The 20,166-nt window shown below is 37.7% G+C and overlaps 1 protein-coding gene across 2 annotated transcripts in view; it reads right to left on the bottom strand.

The window, feature by feature from the left end:
• SMYD3 (SET and MYND domain containing 3) overlaps positions 1–20,166 on the bottom strand; it is a 419,807-nt gene that overhangs the window by 367,384 nt on the left and 32,257 nt on the right. The window contains exon 2 of one of the 2 annotated variants that reach the window (XM_037392671.1): positions 2,736–2,799. The exons of the other annotated variant lie outside the window; for it this stretch is intronic. Coding sequence (XP_037248568.1) covers positions 2,736–2,799 — 64 coding nt within the window. The remainder of the gene's footprint in view (positions 1–2,735; positions 2,800–20,166) is intronic. 2 annotated transcript variants of the gene reach the window in all.

Below are 20,166 nucleotides of genomic sequence, written 5' to 3'. Positions count from 1 at the left end.
TCTGCCTACATATCTCCTTAAAGGATAACAATTTTCACACTAAGTTCCAAAAAGGGAAATACCTTTCAGAAGACTATTTTGTCTTCTATAGGTTAGCCCAAAGACAGTTTTTTTAACCATCTGACATTTTAAATCAAATGAAGATTTTTACAAGGTATTTGCAGCTTTTAAAATGGCTCATATTGGTACATCCTAACATGGAAATCCCCTGACGTGCTTACTTTGAAGTTTCCTTAACAAAGTCAACTATTACCCTAAACCTAGTTCAGCTACTCTGTTTTAATCTCTTTTTTTTAAGTCAGATTTTTACATGCATTCTGATTTCATTTAATGCATTCACCAGAAAACTGTCAGTTTTTAAGCATAAGCCAAGTATTTTCAGTTGTAAGATTAATTTAACACACACAAAAATAATCAAATCATTCTGCAACTAAGTATAAATTGTAAATCCAACTACACAATTTGAATTCTGAAGTTATTTGTATTAAAAAACTAAAATAGTCCTGTTCTGCCAATGTTCAATTTTTTAAATGTGCAAGCTGCAATTTCATTCAATAACCTGTTGTTTACTTTGTTCAGCAATTAGTTTAATTAGAAGCACACATATTAAAGAATTGCACTAAATCTACAGCAGCTAAGTAGAGCACAAAGCCTTTGGCCTGGCCAAGGAGAGCTTTGCTAACATCTGCTATGAAACCAGAGCTGCACAGTAGTGTAGCTAGCTTATCAGAAGTAGTATGAATGAGAGGACAGTCCTCAAAACCAAACGGATCTGGCTGGTCTCAGTTTTACCTGGATCACCTACCCTGAGTTGTCAATCCCAATAAACTCACTGTTTTGACTAGAAAAAAAAAATTTGCATTTATTCTCACTTGCTACCTAATAGCACAGGATATTATATAATATTAACTCAATACAAATATATTGATATGAACAGTTCAAGATATTATGTAACAGTAAATACACAGCATTTTAAGTGCAGACTACTTTTAGCAGCGTAACCTGTCTCACTGAAAACACCACCTACAACTGTGGACGGCTCCAAGCACAGGAACACTGGCGCTGGAAGCACAAAACACTGATACCCAAGATGGCTCCAGGCTATCTACTGTGAATCTCTGAAACATGTTCACATGGTTGTTTTCCCCAAGGAGAAAGCCCCATTTCCTACCTTCATTACCACTACACCTAAACTGGGACAGGGTATTAGGTCAGGGCCAGCACAGTCTCATTTCCCATTAGAGACTGACCAATAGAAGGTTTACCAATGACTCCCCTGGCAGATATTTGTTTTAAACTTACCTTGCAAATACTCTGGGGGTTTTATACTCTTCACAGTCATATTTTCCTTTATGATCTCCCATAATAAATCTACCTGTGGCATTATTATTGATGCTACAGTAAGCACCTAATGTACGTTTCACACATTTGCCATACAATGAATCAAAATGACATATCATCTTCCTTTCCTTCTCCATATGTTTTAATCCCAAAAAGGAGGGGGTTCTGGCATGTTGAGAATACTGTAGATTATACTAAGGCAGAATTGTTTATAGAAGCACATGATATGTGAAAAGATCATTTTAATATCAAGGACTTTAAAAGTTAAATTGATGTACATTTAATAGACTATCAGTACTAGTCTGGTTTGACCATTAGTTAGCTTTCTTCATTTTTCTTTATTTAAGGAAAAAAAAAAAAAAGAAAAAAAAAGCAACCAAAACCCAGAAATCACAATGCAAAGCTAAGAGGAATCATTTAAATATTTAAGGGATCTGTAAGACAACCCTCATGGTTCAAATCTTACCCTCATGGTTCACATCTCAGCTGCCTGCTTCTCTGCTGTGTAAGACCTTACAGTCATTTACCCTTCTACATCCACTCAGTACCAAGTCCTGCCAACTTCGGTGCATATGCTTAAGTGACAACACAAGTCAAATATAAAAGCCTTTAAGACACCTTTAAGAACTGTTTCACAGGATAGGATCCCAGGGTAATTCAGGTTGGAAGGTACCTATGGAGATCTCTAGCTGCAAAGCAGGGTCAGCTCTGCGGTCAGACCCAGCTCAGAATTTACCCAGTGGGGTCTGGAAACCCTCAAAGCACGCAAATAACCCAAACACCCTGGCCAGCCTGTTCCACCCCTTGGCTGTCCCTAGGGTGCAACCGCCTTTCCTTATACCCCACGGGAACCTCTCTGTTTTCAACTTAAGCCTGTTGTCCCTTGTCCCGCCATGTACAGGGGCAGGACAAGGCACACAAGAAGAGCCTGGCTCTATCTTCTTGAAAATCTCCTCAGAGATGCAGTTTTGCCCAAGGCCACCTCTTCTCTGCACATTCTTGACCCTTATCTCCTTTTAAAAAAACTGAAATATATACTTTGCCATGATAAAAATTACTCTTGAAATACAAATTGGTTTACTTCAAAATTGACTTGGAGCCTTGAGTTGACAGCCAGCAAAGCTGAAGAATTATTCCTCCTCCTCTAACAAAGCATAGCCAAACCCCACACATTTCAGCTTAGTTTTGTCTATTGCACTGATTATGTTATATTTGTAGCTAGAAAAATTCTCAAATAAAAAAGGACAGCATGTTTACACACTCTGTCCATAACTACAACTAAGAAATTGCAGTGTGGAGGTATGACAGTGTGCTACATGCATGGAGACCCTGTAAATGAAGAATTCAAATGGCTGTTTTCTCCAACCCTTTACAGCTGTTATTTTTCATCTTACCTGACAAGATTTACCACAGTATTTAGCAACTTTGCACTGAGAGCATCTGTGCAGATGTTCATTCCTGTTTAGGGGGAAAAAAAAAATCAGTTATAAATACAAATAGGGCTTTGTTCTTATCCTTCTTACATAACAAGCAATTTTCAGATATTTCAAGGCAAGAAAAATATCTGAAAACCAAGAGTAGTCTAAAATGCACTGTTAGACAAGAACAAATTGTGACGATTATGTTCAAAACTGTATTCACAACCCTTCACTCATGTGACTCAGCACCTCTGGGGCCACTTTGGATCAACAGTAAAGAAATACCAAATGTGCTTCTTTTTTTTTTTTTTTTTTCCATACAGCTATAACCCTTAGGAGTTTGATTTTGTAGATAACATAATCAGAGCTGTGCAATACAGCTACCTAATCTATTTATTCTCTATCTTAAGTGTTGTCTTAAGCAAGCGTCACTATCTGTCTTAAGCAAGACCCTGCTGTGAACCTGTAGTTGTGACATTATAATGGAGTCTGAAGTTGACATGTCAGCAGAAATTTCTGTTCTAAGAAAATATTTCTGAATGGTGTACAGCAACACCAAAATCCTTTTTTTTTTTTTTTTGGGGGGGGGGTGGGGTGGGGTGGAGGAAAGAATAAAAGTCCAGTGAAAGCTAGAATAACTACCGGAGCTATGCATCACAATTTAAAAAAAAAAAAGAAAAAAAACCACAACAAAAAAAACACAAACACATCTCTCTAGTACCATTTTCTGTTGCTGTCTTACTTTACCATTATATGAGTTAAGAAAATATCACTGAAGCTATGTACATTTTTAGACACTAAGGAAATAATAAATGAGCAAGCACACACAGAGCAAATCTTACACCTCAAGTATAAAAATTCAACTAAAGATATCTACTTTAGATCAGTAGAAACAAAATAGATTTCAAAGCTTCTCTCCCCTCATTTTCCTGTAGAAAATAACGAAGATATTACATTATCCTAGTAACACTGGGAAGTTTCCACTTTGATAACATGCAGAGTTACATGCTTTGCGGGCATTCATTAGGCTGGGAAAACAGTATATATTTGTTGTTGGTTTTAAAACTGAAGACAAGAGAGTTACATTACAGACAAAACAATTAGCTAGACCGTATGGATGGCATAATCCTTATTACTTCCCCTCATGGCCATCTCTCTGACCGCAACCAAGCACAACACTTCACTAGGTGCCACTGTTAACCTTGTCAGCTGCACACAGCTTAGTTACACCCAAGAAACTATCACCACTAGCTACTCTTCAGAACCCCCTTCTCCATCCTTCTGCAAGGCAAGGAAGGAGGTATGTGCCAGTCACACCACTCTCCCCCTCAAAACGTAATTTTAGTTATATAATCTTTGTGTTGCTATAGTGCTTTACATTTAGCCACCTCAAATCTTATTATACAGATTAATACAGCCTTCCCATTTAATTGGGAAGTAACTATGGATCTAACACAGCCCATTTTGAACAGAAAGGGCAAGTTCAAATGATCAGATGGAGGACCTTTCACGGCAAGATTCCCAGTGCCTGCACATCAGTACTAGGTGCGTTCTTTACACTCACACTCCCAACTGGTATGGCTAAAACAAGGTGTAATTCTCTGCTTCTGCTGACAGCAAAAGAAAACTTCCCCACTGCCATGGGTAATCTAGAGGCTGTATACCATATAGTCATATTCCCAGCTTAACTGCTTTACAACATGACCTTCTTTTACTTACACCACTCAGTTGTCACGAAATTTTCATTTCTGTGGGTGACTTTAAAAATGGTAGAACATTCTCCAAAAGCCACAACCTAAAAAAGACAGCACCAACGTGCCCACAGATTTCAATCTAGAACTTCTGGATGATGAATTTAGCCCACTGATTTCAGCCATGACACCAAAAGTATCAGGAGTAAGGGGCAGAACAGCAGAAATACCATGGAGCATCCTCTAGCACAAACCAACCTGTCATTTCCCTCAAGCTTCACAAGTCGAAAGGGTGTTTTGCTAATGTATCAAAATATTTCTGTGTTTGAATTATTAAAAATAACAGCTTATACACTATCTTAGGACTCATAAGTATTTGGAGAGTTCTGATAGCTGCATCGGTTAAATATTAAGAGGAGCATAACGTACAGATCATTACAATCAAGTAACAACATTTTCATTTCTACTGCATAAAAATCACTGTTTTGTCACACAATATATTGTAGGCATTCCTACTAACTACCAGGAGAAACAGGAACGTTTCAGATATAAAGCACATGTTTTGCTAGTGCTTTCTTTACCTTCCTACCTGCAAAGCCAATGCTGGAGACTGAAAAAACTAGCAATGGTTGGATTCCTATAAACAGAATCTAAAATCTTGTACATGCATAGCAGGGTTTTGATTTCAAGTTGCAAAGCCTGAGGATGATTCAGAGTTCAAAACAAGTGTGAAATCTTCATTATGCCAGCTGGGGAGAGCTGCTTCATTCTTAAGGTTGAGCAATGACAACTTTAACCAGCCTACAATAGAGAAGCATGTATTTCTCATTCTAGATTAGAAGCTTCATGTCAGAGTAATTTTGGAAAGAAACACGTTCTGTAGAATAATTATTGTAGACAAAAAAAAAAAAAGGAAAGAAAAAATAAAAAAGCAGAAATGCTGTTTGGACCTGCCTAATGATTTGGGTATCAGAAGCAGACCAGGTATAAACACATGCCTGTAAACTACGCATATAAATTCTTTTCCACTGAGACAAGTTTTGACACATCTTTTCATACTAAGCAGCACATTGTATCAAGGACATAAAATGTTTTATAAGAAATCCATACCTTTTTTCTAGGTATTTCACAATTAATAATACAGATTAAAGCTTTTCTGAAGCTAGACATTTCAAATTACCGAAAGAAAACACTACAAGATCTTTAACTTGTTTAGCTATCACTTTTTTTACATTCAGAGTCTGCTAGTCAACCATTCACATCATCACAGGCAACATTACCATTAAAAATCTGCCTACTGACCTGCAAAAAAAAAAAAAAAAAAAAAGAAAGCCAAGTACCTAGAACTTTGATTTGCTGTTTGGCTCCCCACACACACAGCTGCAGCCCTTGAGACGGTCTCTCCGCAGCCCATCCCTGTTGCTCTTTACAGGTCTGTCTTACATGGCTGCACAGAATCACACAAAGGTCATGAAGGAGCTTTCAACCTCTCCATTTCCAGATACCTCCTCTGTATTCAATATTCTATACCCATGCTGGCAGTCACTATCAAACTTCTCTTCGTTGGTACATGGTATTATCTAAATGACTCAGTGTTCACCTAACTGCTCAATGACTGAGCAAAACTGTTTTGAAGACAGACTTTTTTTGTTCTAAATGTTATTCATCAAAACACAGTAATGAGTTAGGGCTTTGATAGCAGAGCATTTGCAGCTGTAGTCCCACACACATTAAAGTACCAAAAAGTCTCAGCACCAGCAAGTAAAACAAATTCCCAAGCAAAGTAATTATAACCCTCTGGAGTCAGAATTTAAATGAATGAATGCCTATAACTATCAGAGAAGTCTCTCCTACAGATTACACATTCTTCCATCAGAAGGCTAGATCCAGCAGCCTTAATATACTGCAAGCATACCTTGCCTTGGTATACCTCTGTATTTTTCCAAGAGATACCAGGATTTACGGGAATCATAGGTGTTAAGTCACCAACACATACTCATTCCTTCTTTTGTAAAACAACTAGTGGACCTGTCACCACAAAGCACCAAATTCTTTCAGCACCCACAGAAGTTTCAATACTTCACAGGATTATATCTTTTGTATCCTTTGTCCCTAAGGGTTAACAATGCTGCAGTAACAAAAATCTAAGGACCATCACTCAAAACTTGGACTTTTGCCAAACTGACACTACCAGTCAGATTATTTGAATAAGGTGACCCCCTGCTGGCACCTTATAATGAATGAACTATCCATTCATATTTTAAGGTTTCTTTGAATGAGCAGCAGATGTAGAATGTCTGTTACAGAGCTGAATAGTGAAACTACTGAGGAAACTGTTGTTTTTTCTTCCAATCCTTTCCTCTCTCTTGGACTAAACATAAATTGTTTAGATTTATAGTATCTGTAAATCTTGCTACATGACATTTTAAACATAGAACAGCATGCTCTAAAACACTTAATCTAAATATAAAGAATTCAAAAAGACTCATCTATATATACATATATACATATATACACATACACACAAGATTCATGTATTTTAGAACATTTTAAAAAGTGAGGCAATTTGCCTAGTTTATTCCTATCCTTCTCAATATTTTATTAATTCTACAGGCTTTATTCAAACACTTTTAAAGTCACTGTCAAATACTCCCATGCATTTCTCATTACCTGTAAACATCATCTAGAAATAGTAACAGGTTACTCACAAGTTATCTACTGCATCTTGCCTAACGTGACTAATTTCATGGATGAGAAGAAAATGCACAGAATTTGATGTAATGCATTCAGTAATACTTCAATCTCTGAAAAAGATTCTGCTGCAATATAAAAGGAAAGATGCAGCAATTGAAAATAAATTATTGATTTCCCAATACAGCTTCAACAAGACCTTCCAGATTACCACAACCCCTTATAAAACACCAAGCAGAAGTGAGGATCTTGGCCTGTAATTAAAAAAAAAAAAAATCCACAAGAATAAAATAAGCAGGGGTTGTCGGCTGTCCTCTAGTGTGGCATTACGGTGGCTTGAAGGATCTTTAACCTGAGGAATTTGGATATAACTAAATCTTTTCATCATTATTGTCTACAAATACCATTCATAGAATAAGCTTTCCCAATGTGTACTGAGAAGACAAAAACTACACCTGAATATATAGGTGAGTGGAGGAAGTCCGATGGGATTGATATGGACAGGAAACAGAAGAAAACCTATGACAGGGAAAAAACTAGTAAGGCAGTTCAACTGGAAGTGGCACACACACCCTCCCCAGCAAAGTAACTTTTTTCCTTTTGGCTTTTTTAAAATCCCTTTTGTGAAAGGTACAAGACCACCAGAACACTGTAAGGAGGGGCTGATGATGAGTGGTGAGGCAGCCGGGCCTATGGGAAGCTGCTCCCAAAAATATGAGTGGCAGCACAGGAGGCAGCCTGAAAACACTTGGCTAAAATCCTAAGAACATGCCAAGTCTAAATCCCAACGTGAAGAGGCTGACGAGGGTTTGACTGAACTGTCAGGTCCTATCAGTGCTACACCTGCACTCTCACAACATACAAAGCATATGCCCTTTTAATGTGTTTAATTAATGTTTAAAGTTAATGTTTAAAACACCACAAAATACTTGTTTGCCAGGAAAGGACCCAATACAATTAAAAAAACCCACAACAACACTCCAACAAAATACAATTAGACTACTTAATTTATAAAGAAAATGCATCTACACTTATGTGCTGATTGCAGACATTTGATTTGCAGCCCTACTCACGAGGTAATGGCCAGACAGAACAGAACATTTGATTACCAGACTGCGTTCAACACACTTTTCTATGCAGTTTATTCACACTTCTGATTCTGCCACAGCTTGCAGGGGAAAAGGGCAATCTCACATGAATCCCCTACTGCATTTTTGTTGTTGATACTGTTTTTCAGTTAATAATCAAGTCCTATAACACATGTAACAAAAGAGCGGCTCTTTCAGATGCATGTCATGTTGAACTAATTTCTTGAACAAATTCTTAGACCTTTGCAATTCAGTCGAACATGTCAAGTGCATAAAGTCTACTTGGATTCTCTCAAGTGTGCATTTCAGACCTGTCACAAAGCGAAAGCAATCGATACCTACAATAAGCAAACATGTCATTCATCATTTTACTAATATGTTTCTGCCTTCCAATAATAAAAATAAAGATGCAAATATCAAACAGCTATTTTAGATTCAGTAGATTTGAGAGCAGAGGGAGTATCATAATGCAATTACAACTTATTTTCCTTATCTCTCTCCCAGCAGAAGTATCACGCAGTGTAGTGGCACAGCTGGTCCCCAGCTGTCACCCCACTGCTGCCCCATGTGGGCACCAGGCCCTGTGGGGCAGGGGCGGCATCTCCACTATACCAAAAGCCATAGCAGGGCTCTGAGGACAAGAACAATGGGGGCCAGGTGGCAACAACCCCAAGGCATACAACTCTATAACACCCCCAAATCCAAGCCCTTGGCAAGCAACAACCCTCCGAAGCCAGCACCACAGCAGGGGTTCCCAGCCCCTCCAGTGCCCCAGGTGCTGACCTAGGGCAGTCTGGCAGGCTCAGGGCTTCTCCCCTGTGAGGGCTCTGGACCTGCTCTGCAATAGCAGAGCAGCTGGTGGAGGAGAAGCCATCCTTCATGCACCCCATGGCCTCTGAAATAAGACCGCTGGGTTTTTCCTGTCCTAAGGTTATTCTGTGCACAGCTCTCAGGTCTGGGCGAACAAGAGTACAACTGGTAAAAAGCCTTTGAAATCTATGTTCCTAAAAGTCACGCAAAAATCTCCCATATTCTCCACTTGCACACCTCACTGTGTTAAGTATATGAGTTAATCTTTTTTAACCTAGCAGGAGTACTGGGGAGAAGTAGCTTTCCGAGAGGCAGCAAGAATGACGAATATTTAGAGTTGAAAAATACTAATTACGGCTAACCATCAATGATCAGTCACTTATTCAAGGAAGAACTAAGATCTTTTATATAAAGGAAAAACACACTTACTTCATTTCCATATATAATGATTAACCACTTCATACCAGAACATACTACAAAAGTGGTATTGCATTGTTCAGGAGCAGGGGAACCAAAAAACCAAACCAAAAAACATGAACAGCAAAAGCACCTGGTCTGTGGCAAAAGTTTAGTTAAGGCATTTGCACTCCCAAGCACACCACCTACTAACACAAACAAAAACACAGGTTATTCAAGATGACTTCCCATAACTTAAGTCTTGGCTTCTGAAGTCGAACATGCCACCCTGAACACCCACATTTGCTGCTGGTTTCTGTAACCCTTGTTACTCCCAGCCAGATATTTAACACCCTAATACCTTTCTGCATACATTCTACAGGTAAAAAAAATAGATTTCAAACAGATGAGGGGAGAGAGAGGATCCTTCTGCTTAGTGGGCATCAGTTCTATCCAGATCTTACACATTTTGGTTTTTTACATATGTATTAACTTTATTTGGTTTTAAAATATACATTGAATAGGTAATGAATACGCTGGGTCATATGACTCTAGCTGACAGGATGTTCCGGGTGGTATTTTTTGTCTAGTTTTGTGTGTTAGGTATTATTTCCCATAATTCTTTTCTGCATCTTGATTTTTCTTCTGAAGAATTCCTGGTCTGAAAATTGTGAAAAACATTTTCTAAATAAGACCTTGTTACTGGTTACAGTCATTTCTTCATTCCAGTATCCTCTTTTCTGACAATTTCTGTTGGATTTGCAGCTCTTTCTTCTTTTGGGACTCAAAGGAGCACCAAAAATAATTAAAAGACATGCAAAGGGTAGATTTTCATTTACTATTATGTAGAAGGAACGATAGCGGCATTGCTAAATTCTGATATGAAAACGTTCATGTTTCAAAACTTCTTTGCACTATTTTGAAAAAAGTTTGGATTTTTTTTAAAAAATCCAACACTCACAGAATGGTGCGAGATTCTTTGCTAAAACTGAAAAGTGATCTAGAGCCACAAAAAGATGCTTCTTCAGTTAAACTGAAAAAAAAAAATCCACACTAATTTTCTGAAAATAGGTCCACTAGAAGCGCAGTATTTATTCTGATATAGCCAAAACCAGAACTGTACATCTCCCCATTAAGCTGGTAACTAATAAAAAGCTTCAGATGCAGTGCTTTTCAACAAAATTAGTGAAGGAACTTATAAGAAATATACATAAAAATGCCGTCCTCAAACAGGCAACACATCTAATCTTACCTTTGAATTATATTTCTTCTTTCAGTCTTTACCTCTGATCCTAACCTATACAATGAAACACAAGAAAATCTCTCAACTGAAAAACAAGAAAAGACTTCAAAAGTAATTTCAGCAGTACAAGGCTCTAACTGAAAACATTCTTCAGGAGAAGCATTCAGCATCTCCCCAAATAGTACATTTTTGTTCTAGAAGACAGACTAGCTTTAGAATAAAATACCTTTTATGTTTATATATGTGTATATATGTACACACACATAGCAATTGTAATACATATATACACACATCCACCCTTGATCAACATGCACAATGAGTAAAACAAATGCCATCACAACAGAAATCAATAGTTGTGTGAAAATACTGTCATTATCCTCCCAGTGAAACTCACCGCTATACCTCACTGAGCGCACTGAAGCAGAAACACACCAGAAGTTGGCTCTGAGAGCACAAGGTAACTCCTACAAATTGTCTCCTACGCCTACCTGCCCTGCAAAGGTACTTTGCCACAACTTCCCTTAAATCAAGGTTATCTCCAGTGTTTGCCTGCAGTGGGCACACCAATATGCCTCCAGCAATTTCAGGCTTAAACAGATTAATTTCAGGCACACAGCACATTCATTTCACCTTGGGTTTTTAATCAAAAAAGAAAGCCAAATACTGAGGAAGACGAAGATTATATTTCATAATATGAAAAGGTCATATCTATAACTTAGAAACCTGTAAAAAAAGCTACAGGTGATACTTCTAAATGCTCATTTCTGGAACATATGGTTACAATCCAATGAAGCCAAGCATAAAAAAACATCCCATCTTTCACTTTTCCCTATAAAAAATGATAAATGCATTGTTCATTAGTCTGCTCTATGTCCAAGTACTTTTTTTGTTGACCCATAAGTCAGCATTGCACAAAAAGAAAGCTGTTAGTCCAAAATATCATACTGCTGTAAATAGTTACATCCTGCCACTATTACCTCCTGGATCACACGGATCTATGATTTTCAGTGAAATATAAATCCTTCTGACCCCCTCAAAAAAGAAAAAAAGCTGATGAAGATATTGCCGCTTAGCTCTTTTCCCTTCTTGGCCATATTTACACTTTGTGGATACCTTTTTTTTTTTTTTTAGAGATTCTGCAATACTTATCTACTTGGTTTTGTGCTTCCAAATATGAAGAGCTACATCCAGAAGTCCCTTCATTCCCTATGGAATGCATTTGGAAAGTGCTGAACAAAAAATAAAATATTACAGGCAACAAACTTGGATAGACATAGCAATGCAGCTGGGCTCAAAATAAATCGCAGTGCATTTTGTCTCCTAGATTTAGAACTGGGTAAGGAAGTACATCAAGTTAACCCCTCCTTTTCACCTGCTGAGCCCTTAAGTTCTGATCACACCCAAGTTAGGATACAAATATGACTGGAACAGATAGTCAGTTCTGCTTGCTTCTAAGCTGAAGAACCCACAAAGCTAGAAAACAGGAGTGAAATGCAGGGGGAAAATTGTATTTCTGTCAGATAGAGAGGGCTGATGACACAGAGAGAAACAAATTTGCACATATACTGGCACAGAGCCCAGAAAAACTGCTTGTTTCCCCTTTGCTCAGGTGTAATCTGGTATTGTGAGGTCTTGTAAGATATCCCAAGCATTCTTCTCATGAACTGGATGCTCATAAAATCCCACTGAAGGCACTTGCATTAGAAGAATGTGAAAATATTCTTGATATCAGCAACCACTTCCCACCTCCAGCAAGCCCTCCAAAGCATGATGGCTTTCTGCTGTACTCGTTCCTCTTGGGATACCCCTTAAACACATCTAAGTTTTCCTCAGACAAAAGCACTTCTGACACAAAGCCTAATCTTCACATCTTAGAAATGCAGACTACTCCTGACAGCACCACTGTTTACTCTCCTAAACTGTTCTACACAATTATCAAGCAGTGAGGAAACCTGAAGAAAAATCATTTTTAGTAGATCTACAAACACCTGTAATAAATTTGCAAAGAGCTGTCTAACCAGTTCTCTCAGTCTAGCTGGATGGACAGCCTTTTAAATTACCATTAACACACACTCCCCTTCCAACTTTTTTTTAAACATACATTTTTCTTCAAGGCTTCAATATTTCATCAGGTTTTTTCCTGTCATTTTGTCATCTCCAGCCTTGCAGGCATTTTAGTTTTCTTGCCACTGTTTGTATTTTTTCCCCTAATTTTCTCAGTGTTTCAACATCTTTTCTTCGGATGTTGGGAACCTCTTTCCCCTTTTCTAGATTACAAAGGCCTTGGTTGTTTGCTTGGAGAAGTCTCACTTTGCTCCCCATCAGCCCCAAAAGGTTTTTCTCTCCCAATAATTTCTGTTCAAGAATGAAACAAAACATGGCTTGGCAATACCTGAAAAGAGTGGACTTTTATTTATAAAGCACAATGCAAAATACCAATACTGAATGATGATTTTTCATTTTACACTCCTTACAGCAGTTTTCATTGCACATCAGGGTGACCACATTCAAACAACTTGATCTGAGAACATTTTACGAAGTTTCCAAATGCCAAGTGATTCAATAAAATCTCTTCTGTCACATCTCCCACTTCTCTCTCCAACAGATTCTGGATGTCAATACAAAAGCGATGTCTTCCCATGCTTCCTTCCTTTACATGTCATCAGAAGGTGGATTTCATGAGTCCCATTCTAAAGCTTAATTTTGAAGATGTTCACCAATAAGAATGAAGGTATTTAATTCTAGCAGTGGGACAGCAATGCTACATAGAATGTATTCAGAAAATTCAGAACACATATTTTTAAATATTTACTTTTGACTTATATAAGGCATTTAAAGCCAAATTGTTATTTTCGTTACAGTTATTTCACACCATTAGTGATGGAAAGCAAGATATTGAAGCAGGACTAAGTATATAATAGCCATAAGTTGAAGTTAAACCTTGAAACTTCTCTAATGTCTATATAAAACTTATAATGCCAGACTGACAAAAAGAAACCTTACTATAAAAAAAATGTAGTCACTAAACGTTTTACATCTGAAATCATAAAGTCCTAGAGCTTAAAGATTCATTGGAGCATCCATCTTTTTCTCAAAGGTCTTTGTAAGGTCCTTCCATGCTTCAGTTAACCTGTGTACACAGAAACACCTGCACATGTCCCCAAACAGCCTTGGAGTACGGGACTACGGGAACGCACAGGCAGCGCACGGTGCTGCCCAGGAAAGCAGTAAGCACCCGGGCGTTTAACGGGGCAAAGGCTCACGCTGCTGCATGGCCAGCAGAACACCACCCAAAGGGCAGAAAGCACGGGAGGGTACACGAGCTAGTAAGCACTCCCATAGCTACATGTGCAGTGAAGACACAAGTTGGTTTCAGGGGCTCTGCTAAATATTCCACCATAACAAACCCAGAAATACCACTGCTGAACTGTGTGGTGATATTTGGTCACCTCTTGCTTGCTTCTTCCCCCACTTCATTTGGTGTCAACGCCTCTACAGAAACAGGACAAGGTCCCAAATCCATACTCTAAATCTAAGAGTCACGGCCATTGTGGCTGGCCAAGATGCTGCGACTACTGATCTAAGAAATCCTCTGCAGGACTTGAGCCTTTCTACTCCAAAATAAACAGCCAAGGAAAGGCATAAATCGGTTCCACATCACCAACTACTCTCTGTACTCTGGTGACATCCAATGGCTAAAAGTGTAATAAATGTTTCTTCAATTTCAAAGATTAGTCATCCAAGTTTCCCTTTAGTAGAGAAGCAAAAAAAGTCAAGAGAAATGCCTCTATAACTATAGGGACACCTATACTTTCAGAAAAAAAGGTAAATATAATTTAACAGCTGAGAGCACTAGTGTTAATTTGCCTCAGTCCACTTCCCACCCATTTACATATCAATTAGTAAGTAGGCCAAATCTATACACCCTTCATGGTTTCCAAATTGGTCCATTTTGAAAAGAAAGATATTTTAAAAGAAATTGGCCCAGTTCAGACATGTAAATAGAACCCAATGTCATCACTACCTTCAGAAAACCTTCCTGCTGAAAAATCAACAGTTTGACAAGGAAGGCATCTAACCCTGGGAGTAACACTGAAAATTTCACTAGCTAACTGACATGCTTGAGGACATACACATGCTTAGGCACGTCTGTAAATGGCAGCCCTGTCTCATAAACTAGTTCTTAGTACTGCTACAGTTTAACTGTACTCAGTATCTTCATAAAAGGTACTTGCTCCAACTAAGGAAGCACCTGAATAATTTAGTGTCTCCCAGAAACTACACCTTATTTTAGAGAGGGAGCTCAGATAATACTTGCAATTTTTTTTTAATAAATTCTGTTGGAAATGTAAAAAAATTAGGTAAAATGTGGGTAGCTTTCAGAATTCGAGTAATTCTTGAACTAATTTTGTTCAAACTTAAATTTTTAATAAAAGAGCCCATGTATTTTTAAATGAAGCCTTCTCCATTTCTAGCTCAGATTTATCATGCAATATAATAATGATGTTGCATTACCATGAGAAATAACCAAATGCTTTTTAAAAATCTGAAGCTATCATTTTCATTAATGGAATCAATTTCTTAACTAAGCCACAGTAATTTCAACATACAACATGCATCCTCACACTTAGCTACTGGTTCTTATTTTTTTCTTACAACATTCCATAGGGAAAGTTGAAAGAAGGAGGATCTGCCAAGCCATATCTGTCATAAGATAAGAGATTGTCATCTACCTTCCTGCTGACTTGTCCAAATCACAATGCATCAGTGCACACGTTTCTATTTAAAAAATTGCCGCTGTTATTGAAGAAGCTTCAAAGAGGCACAGACACTGAAAAGAGGTTTGAATATGGAGAATCACAAATTGAAATGGACTGGCCATAGATTTTGCACAATTATCCAGTTAAAATTGTTTTTTATGTTCCAGAAAATGCTACTTTTACATCACTATAAGTCTTCAGTTAAAGCTCATTTTCTTTATGGACAAGAAACGTGGGCCTTTAATCATCATACCATAGCTTCAGCGATAGGTCATGAGTGAAATCACATTATTTGTTTCAGTTCAACAACCATGGAATGAGACTTTGCAGAGCACAGTACAAGAAAATGAGAAATATGTTATTCCTTATTTGCAAGGGAAGAAAGCAAAGGTTTATTGTGATAGGCAAACACTGGGAGAGCTAGAGTTTTTGTTAATGTATGTCAGTGCTGATATGGCTTATAGATATCAGTAGAAGTTAAATAATCAACAGCAATGCTCTGCTTTGCAGAATAAAAGAAATGCCAGCAAAACATGTTTGAAAAACATGAGCCTCTGGTAATTTCTAAAGGCAACCATGCCCCAAATCAATGAACTGAAAAAGCGTGTGGGAAGGAATGATCCATCACAATCACACTGTTTATAAAAACTTTTCTTTCATTAAGATTGCAAAATAAAAATATTTTGTTCAAGTGTGTGCATATACATGTACATATTTTTATCCATATATACAGCGTCTCTTGGTTTTCTCATTCCTATTCTGAATTTTTCATCTCATATTTGCTACTTTATGTCTCATGAAAACGTTACACTAATTCATTACCTTTTCTGAATATCCACCACCACCCCTGCAGTAACACAATGAAACTCAGTAGAGGTCCCTCACCAGCTCGGGCACCTGTCCCCTCTGACAGTTCTGCTGGCACACAGGCATCTGGCCGACACAGTACCAGAATGATCTGCAGAAACCCTACATTTAGTTTATTTTACTGCTCTCCAGTCAAACTTTACATCCAAATCAAAGACTTTGTCTCTATATGTGGAGGGAAGGACAAGTGTCCTTCTACTGTGGACTCTTTACTCAAAAACGTTACAACATACCAAGAACTTAAAGAAGCTCATGTTAAGTCCCCACTGTTGTTACACACCTGCAATAGGTGCTTAAGTTAAAGCTGATTTGAGTATTTCTTATGAAAGCATCCATCAACATGCACTAGTTGTAAATGAGAGGTGCGGAGAAAGTATTCCTCTGCAGGCCAGGTGGAAGAACAAGCACCTTGCAGACCGGGAGACAGACACCTGGCCTCTGTCATTCTGGTTGCTTAGGCTGTGCTTGAAATACTTGCTGAAGTAGGTATTTTTTAAGGTCTGAACAGAAATAACAAAGTTATATTGTCAGTATAAACAACAGGAGATGCAGGTTTACTTTTGGGTTTGACTATTTTTATTGTGTTTCATTTTAATCAAGAGATGGGCTCCTCTGCTTAAACTGAGATAATTCTCAAGTAGTAAGTGGAATGAAGCCTCTGATTAATTTCATATAGATCACTAAGACAGCTAAAAGAACCCAAACCACAACTACAATTTAAGCTGAATGTAAGAATTCAATATGAAAAGACTCCACATCTCCTTTTGGTGGACTGCTCCAAACCTGAATACATCACCTGACAGAGAGATCTGCTACTTCTCAGTGATTGCAGCTAAGGGAACAGCTCTCATCTACAAAAACTAGTTCTACTATTGAAATACTTGTCTGAGGAAAACAAACTCTTTTGCATTTGTAAGTGCTGCTTGTGGAAGTCACCTCTGTTAATACAAAATAAAAATTATAAAAACATTCAAACACAGGAAGGCCAAAAATGACAAAAAGGTGAATACCACCTTTAACCCACCACAATTTAGCTACTTGTTAACAGTGGCAAAACTCAGCTTTGGAGGAGACAAGATTTCTTGACAGCTCCAGACCATGGAACAAAACTCCCATCACCCAAGGAACCACTCAGATTTCAAACCTGAAATCTAATCTCTAGATGATCCATATTGTTTGGGGTTATTTAACCTAAAAGTAAATTACATTTTGGAAATTACATGTAGTGCATTTTCTACTGGTATGATTGCTTCCACACTAACGGGTTATGTTTAAAGAACGTATGTATGTTCAGGGCTGTCAATTAGAAAAATTACATATTGTAATTAAGGTTGTTTTCTTCTTAAAAATAGGCATTTCAGTTGTTCTAAAATGACATCACTCGGGGGGTGAGGGTCGGGGTGGGAGGGCTGAGTAGTGACATCCCCTCTGCTGTGCACTACACCAGAGTCAGGCCAAGTACATGGCAATTATCCATAATGTGGTTAACTTCACATCAGTAACTCCAGGATTTTGTAGAGATTCTTCACAACAGAGAGAAACTTTCAAAGAACCTGAAAAGCTTGCATTTATGAGATAGATATCTATATGCCAGATGTTTCCGAACTAGGTCACTTGAAATTGGGAGAGTATAAAGAAGACACTGACACAGAATAATTTGCTGATTCAGGACCATTTGTTTGCACTTCATATAAAGCTACTTTTTCATCCAATTTGATAAAAAGTTCCCAGCATGATACTAGGTCATTGCACTGCTAAAGATGAGGCCGTCTGCAGGAGATAAAAAAAGTCAAGGCTCTGACCACTGCATTCACCACAAAAAAGAAAAAAAAACCACAACACACAAACACGATAGGCCAAGAACTGATGGATCAATCACACACACACAAAACACAATCTTTTGAAATTATTTCTCTACACTCCTTATCCTAAAGCACAGGTTAGCTGAACAGCAGCAGTGTCTCACCCTGTAACAGCAGAAATTCCTTAACCTACCTGACCAGGCAACGGCAATGTTGTTCTTTGTAAAAACTTTTTAAAACCTTGGGTGGAAATCCAGATTAGTGCATGTTCAGTATTAATCGCTGTTGCAAAACTTGTGAACCCTGAAAACGTCTGTGAATGTTTTAAGCTAAAATATGGACTGAGCTTCCAAGACTAATTTGCGTTGGCAATGTTCAAGATAGAATTACAAACAGATGTTCTAGTCTGTCTGAAAAACTAAGGGATTTGGGGATAAAAGTCTTCTGAACGATTAATGATATTGCCAAAATAAATAAATATGCAGTCATCTGCTAAAACTAAATATATATAAACACATAACCCCAAAGCAAAGTATAGATCCTATGAAAATATGGAACAGATTAACATAAACTAGACAGTGCCAAGACAGTTGTTTTAGGACACTAAAAGAACGCTACAACCTTCTTTTAGAGTGAAAATATGATATACTTAATTGTACCACCACATATTAAAAAATACCGGTGGGAAAAACAGAACCACTGAGACTTGGACTCTGTAAAATACTTAAGAGTAAATGACTCTCAAATTAGAGCTTTAGCAAAGGATAAAAACAGGTAACAGATTACCAATTTATTACCACTTTTATATGGCTTTAGAAGGTGACTTTGAAAAGAAAATCAGATTAAAAAAAATAAGAGGAAGTGCAATTTTTTTAGAATGTTGGCAAGAAAAAAAAATCCTAAATGGAGTATATCATCACATTTAATTTGTGAAGTACTACAATAACATATTCAGTGTACCTTAAACTAATTGCAAACAGACAAATTGGCAGGATAAAGGGTTCTACCATCCTATAATGCTTATAATGTTTAACTGGAATTCTTATAAAGACATAAACCAAAAAGCAGCTTAAGCCCATTTTTCTTACTGGATTTGTGTACTTTTAAAAGGGAGTTACTCATTCTTGGATCTCTTCTACTCTTACAATTTGTTCATTCTGTGCAATTACAAAGAAATACAACTCTTGTAGCTATGACTTCAAGAAACCAATTAAGTTCCCAAATACTTATTTGATTTAGAGTTAAAACTGTTCAAGCACATTTTCTAAGATGACAAAAATTCTGTTTATGATGCATACTCAGGCTGCATACACGGAAAATTTTTACAAGTTACCATTTTCTAGGGGAACAAATGTTTGTTGGATGAGTAGACAGTTGCAGGTAAAAATACTGGATAAAGGCAACTATGTAAATGAAAGGAGGAATAACAGATTTCTGGGAACAAGAAAACAAGAACTGGTGTTTTCTCCAATGCTGAATTCTAACTCCTGAAGGTAAAACTTACATTACAGTACCATCACCCTCCTCAGCTGTGGACTTCCCTTGTACCACTGAAGTCTTTGACAAAGTTTTCACCAACTACACTAGCACAGGATGAAGGCAGGAGTAGAAAAATAAGTTACACAATCAGATTAGTTTCTTCCAGCAAGGATTGCTTTCCTCTGACCTGTGGAAAAGTAAATTTGCGTTGACACCAAAATCATCATCTCTAGATTTCAGGTCAAACCACAGTAGATCAACTGTGCACTAAAGCACTGCAAAAAAGACCATCTGATGAGATTAGCTGGGGCAAACAGGCCATTTATGAGCTGCAGCCCCTTGTGCAATGACCCAACTGAACCAGCAGTCAACCCAGCAAATCTAAAGCTTCAGCAGCACAGACACATGTTCAGATCTACATTTTGTAACAAAAACAATCCAAAACTTTGATTTGGGAAAAAATTCTTTCACAAAAACTTCAGCACTAACAGAAAGCTGTTTTAGTGATCACTGTTCATAAATAAACCATCTACACAATGATAGCCAGGAAGTAATCCATCCTCCACATTCAAGACTCGCT

Source organism: Falco rusticolus, chromosome 6 (genome assembly GCF_015220075.1).
Source record: "Falco rusticolus isolate bFalRus1 chromosome 6, bFalRus1.pri, whole genome shotgun sequence".
NCBI classification, from domain to species: domain Eukaryota; kingdom Metazoa; phylum Chordata; class Aves; order Falconiformes; family Falconidae; genus Falco; species Falco rusticolus.
Note: the sequence above shows the minus strand (reverse complement) of the source record. Positions and strands in the feature narration are given on the sequence as shown.